We start from the raw sequence: 4,714 nt of genomic DNA on the forward strand, positions 1-4,714 counted from the left end.
GACATATATCTGACAGGGGATGAACCGGGACTACAAATCATCTTTAGTCCCGGTTGGTGATCAAATTTTTTAAACCGGGACTAAAAATCATTTTTAGTCCCGGTTTTTTAATGGAATCGGGATTATTATAAAATTTGGTCGACCGATCAAAAGATGGTTTTTCCACAAGTGATATGCATATGTATTAGTGAATTGAATTTGGATAGGTCCATATGCGTGGGCATGCATGTTTGTGCTTGGCATATGGCTGTTGCAACTGCGATCTGCGCATGTGTCAGATGACTTGGGGGCTCTAGTGCCGACGACCGGCGGGGCTGCTGCTCCGGGCTGCCTCGGTGCGCGGCTATGTACCGAGGCCATCGTCTCGGCCCACGGCTGACACATGCATAAACACAATAGATCAATCTAATTAGTACGGAAACAAATTGATTGAGTAAAAACGCTTATCGGATCAGCGGAACGAGCGAACTCATGCTGATAACGTGTTAAATAACTAGTGGCCTATTCGCTGCTCCGGAGTAGAAATTGACGATCTCATGCACACAATCATATAGTAGATAAATAATAAACACGGATATAGAGAGAGGCATCACAGTTTTATTGCTTTCTCATATGTAGATATATACATCAACCAACCTCTCAAGCCCCCTCTCTCTCAGTATATATACCCATAATAGGAAGAGTTTTATTAGGATATGTTTCGATATATTTGGTATGAGCCCATATTTATCTCTGGCAGGAGATAATAGTTTTATAACATAAAGAACGAACCTACGAAAGCAATCCGTCTTCGATACACACGGTGCTTAATTTGGATAACAGGCAAAAAGATTCAATGATGACCAGAAAACGTCGCCGCCGAATAAATTATTCAAGCGATAAAACGAATGCAGCAGCAATAATCACTGAATCGTTTTTCCTCTTTAAAGACGACCATTAGGTTACAGCAGTACCATACTCCTAAGTGGCCATGCTTGAAAAAACCGATCCCCAAAACCGATTGGGTTGGAATTAATAGATAGACCGTATTCTATTTAAAAATTAATTTTACAGAAAATCATAAAAGGCCATCTCATAGGATAACATGCAGAGCGAGTTTAGTAACACATTGCCTATTCTCCCTGTTCGTCCACAATCGCTCGCGTGCTGCGCGCCATACCTGATCGTCCACAATCGCTCGCGTGCCCTCCTCGGTACATATTCAACATGTTTCGCATATCCGATCTGTTCATGCTTTACAGTCTAATCTATATTTATAGATCGTATGATATGATTATTCTAGTTTACATATGCAATATCATGATTATTTATGGAATAAATTAAATCATTATATGCTTATAAATTCAACATATTGATGGACCACGCGCATTAATAGACTGGTTCCTATTGCTTTCTTGCCACCTTGTTCAGCTATTATGTGTTGAATCCAAGTAAGGGAGTAGGTCTTTTGACAACTTGATATGCACCTTGGGAACTTCAGAAATAACGACAACTACACGAGCAACAAAACAGAGCTATACAACTCTAAGAAAGACACGATAACAATACATTAAAACAATAAAATAAAACAACAAAAACGGATTCTTGAAGTTATGAAAAAAAATTAAACAATCTAAACCGATCAATTAGGAGCTCGTATGGCCGAGAAACGAACATCCGAATTTTAGGTGCAATTCAGTTAAAGCGGATATTTCCAAGTTGTTTAATTATTATTATTATTATTATTATTATTATACCGTTATATTATGTGTAATGCAATATCGCTCAAGGAGAGAAAGAATCGAACGACTGCAAGTCTGCAGCAGAGACCCATGGATCAAATAGCTAGATTACCATGGACCAGGTTCCCAGAAATGATCCACGGAGAGAACCGAGTTAGACCCTACGCGTCAAGCGTAACAAGTGGGAGACAAGCGGGCCTCACACGAATGCCACATGAATGCACGTATGCGGAACAATGTGGCGGCCACAAGGGCACATGAACATAGCCACCAAATGTGCACGCGAAGACTGCATGAACGACTATTGTCGTCAGTGCAAGAGACCAGGGCCGACAATGGCATGACTAGCACGATGGCGACACCGAGAGGGCAAGGAGGGCGCCTTGAGAACAATGTCCCTCCAGGTTTCTACTACTAATAAGGCCTTGTTCAGTTTGAAAGGGATTGAAGAGGATTGGAGGGGATTGATAGGGGAATAATTCCACACCACAATAGGTGTGGAATAAATCCACTACAATCCCTCCCTCATGAAGATTAACCAAACAAGGCCCTCCAGTCTTCTTCAATCCCCTCCAAACCGAACAAGACCTAACTGGGTAGTAGTATAAATACATCTGAATCCTTTGATCAAATAAGATCAATGGTTCAGATTAGTTTCTACTACCAGTAAGGAGGACTGTAGTGAGGCTCATAACGTAGGAGGAACAACTTGCATGAGAAAGGTCAGGAGATTTTGGCACGATCTAAAATTAAAATTTATTGTGCATACAGCAGGTACTCCCTCAGTTCCATTTTAATGCAGCCATGATTTTCCGTGCCCAATTTTAATCGTCCATCTTATTTAATTTTTTTTTAGAAAAAATAAAAACATAACTCATGCATAAAGTATTATTCGTGTTTTATCATCTAATAATAATAAAAATACTAATCATAATTTTTTTTAAATAAGACGAATAATTAAAGTTGGGCACGAAATCTAATATTTGCACTTAAAAATGGAATTGAGGGAGTAGTTAGCAAAGAATTTTTGGAAGAAGTAATTAAGTGATGTGATGTGAGATGTGAGTGGAGGTGGTGCCTCCAGTGGTGTCATCCGTGTGTAACAGCGAGGAGGAGGAAGAGGAAGTGGTGATGATGACTTGGGGGTCGAGATGAGCAAAGGGGCTGACGGTGGGCGCTGCGACGTGGTCATGGGCCTCTAGCATCTGAACCACGCTGGCCATGGACGGTCGGTCCTCCGGCCTGTACTGCACGCACCAGAGGGCCACCGTGCACATCCGCTCCGCCTTGTCGGCGGCGGCGGCGCCTCCCTGCGCCCGCGCCCGCGCCACCACCGCCTCCGTCTCGCCGTGCTCCAGGCGCTGCCACACCCACCGGGGATACCACTGCTCCTGGCTCTCCATACCATGCATGTAGTTCCTCCGCTGGCCCAGGATCTCGAACAGCAACATGCCGTAGCTGTACACGTCGCACTTGTGCGTCACCGGCACCGGCTTCCACAGCTCCGGCGCCGCGTAGCCCGGGGTGCCCCTCCCGCCGCCCGTCATCGTCAGGTGCGTCTTCTCCCTGTCGCACAGCCTCGCCAGCCCGAAGTCCCCCACCTTGGGCTCCAACTCCTCGTCCAGGAGTACGTTGCCGGGCTTGATGTCGTAGTGGATGATCCGCCGCGCGCACTCGTCGTGGAGGTACCGGATCGCCTTGGCAGTACCAACGGCGATGCGGAACAGCTTGTGGAAGCCGAGGCCCTGCTCCTGTTCGTCGAGGAAGAACAGGTAACGCTCCAGCGAGCCCTTGGGCATGCACTCGTACACAAGCGCCTTGAGGTCGGCGTCGAAGCAGAAGCCGTAGAGCATGACGAGGTTGACATGCGACGTCCTACCGATGGTGCCGATCTCCACCATGAACTGCTCCTCTGCGCGCCTCCCCATGTCGCTACCAAGGACCTTCACGGCCACTGCCAGACCGCCGGGGATCTGCCCTTTGTACACCACCCCGAAACCCCCGGCGCCAAGCCTCTCCGCGTAGTCGCCAGTCATTTCCCGCAACTGCGGCGAGCTGAACCTCACAGGCCGCTCCTTGATGACGTCAACCGTCGTCGTGGTCAGCGCGGCCACAGCATGGTCGTCGTCGCTCCTGGGCCTGGGCGGCGGCGATGCCGGTAATTCCGGCGGCGAGAGGCCGTACTTGCGCCACATGCGCAGCTTGCAGCACTTGTAGATGAGAATGGCAACAACGATGACTACTATGCCGCCTGTGATCACGGACACTGCAAAACTCAAATAATAATCAAACCATCTAGCTAGCTAGCTATATGAATCGATCAGATCGATCAAAAAGGAGCTAGAGCTAGGGAATCGATCAAATGATCCATGGCGCGTACCGATGGCTACGGCGATGCTACCACCAGATATGACATCTGACGACGACGACGACATGTCGATCCAACTGGTTGAGTTGATGGAAGCGCCCAGGTCCAGCCGCGGTAAAATAAATAAATTTCTGGCTATGCAATTACCACCTAGTAGAAGGTAGATGGTCGCTTATTGTTCATCATATCATCTGACTTGTAGTAATTACCAACGAGTGATTGATTAGAACAAGTCAAAATTGGCTGGCTGGCTAGCTCGACCCACCACCGCCAGAGGATATATATATATATGATCGGTCGTGTTCGTCTTTGACCAGCCGGCCTGTAAGCAATTAATTCTGATTATTACTAGCTAGTACCACCAATTAGCAATCACCATCTCGTAATTAAGTTAGGAGTATTTGGAGAAGTAGTACATCAACAAAGACTACATGAAATTAGTATTATTAATTTTCAGCTATAGATCATTCGATCGATTACCAAGAACGTTAATTCCACAAATATAAGGATATGATATATGCTGATGCAGGACTACGGCCACACCTCATCTCTTCTTCACATAAGAAAAACTGTGATTGTGATTGTGATTATGAATACGAGGACGTGCTTCTGGCGGCCCTTCGGC

General features: G+C 46.2%; 1 protein-coding gene across 1 annotated transcript; it reads right to left on the reverse strand.

The window, feature by feature from the left end:
- Window positions 1–2,385: 2,385 nt before the first annotated feature.
- Window positions 2,386–4,324, reverse strand: LOC127755181 (LEAF RUST 10 DISEASE-RESISTANCE LOCUS RECEPTOR-LIKE PROTEIN KINASE-like 2.2). Its single transcript, XM_052280840.1, has 2 exons — window positions 4,102–4,324; window positions 2,386–3,987 (listed from the first exon to the last, which is right to left on the reverse strand). The coding sequence occupies exons 1-2, from the start codon at window positions 4,154–4,156 to the stop codon at window positions 2,762–2,764; spliced, it is 1,281 nt and encodes a 426-aa protein (XP_052136800.1). The 5' UTR covers window positions 4,157–4,324; the 3' UTR covers window positions 2,386–2,761.
- Between the last annotated feature and the right edge of the window lie 390 nt (window positions 4,325–4,714).

Source organism: Oryza glaberrima, chromosome 11, assembly GCF_000147395.1.
Source record: "Oryza glaberrima chromosome 11, OglaRS2, whole genome shotgun sequence".
Classification (NCBI taxonomy): Eukaryota; Viridiplantae; Streptophyta; class Magnoliopsida; order Poales; family Poaceae; genus Oryza; species Oryza glaberrima.

Coding starts and splice junctions, on each gene's coding strand:
- LOC127755181 (XM_052280840.1), bottom strand. CDS start 4,156: ATGTCGTCGTCGTCGTCAGATGTCATATCTGGTGGTAGCATCGCCGTA. Junction 3,988..4,101: donor TAGCATCGCCGTAGCCATCG/GTACGCGCCATG, acceptor TGAGTTTTGCAG/TGTCCGTGATCACAGGCGGC.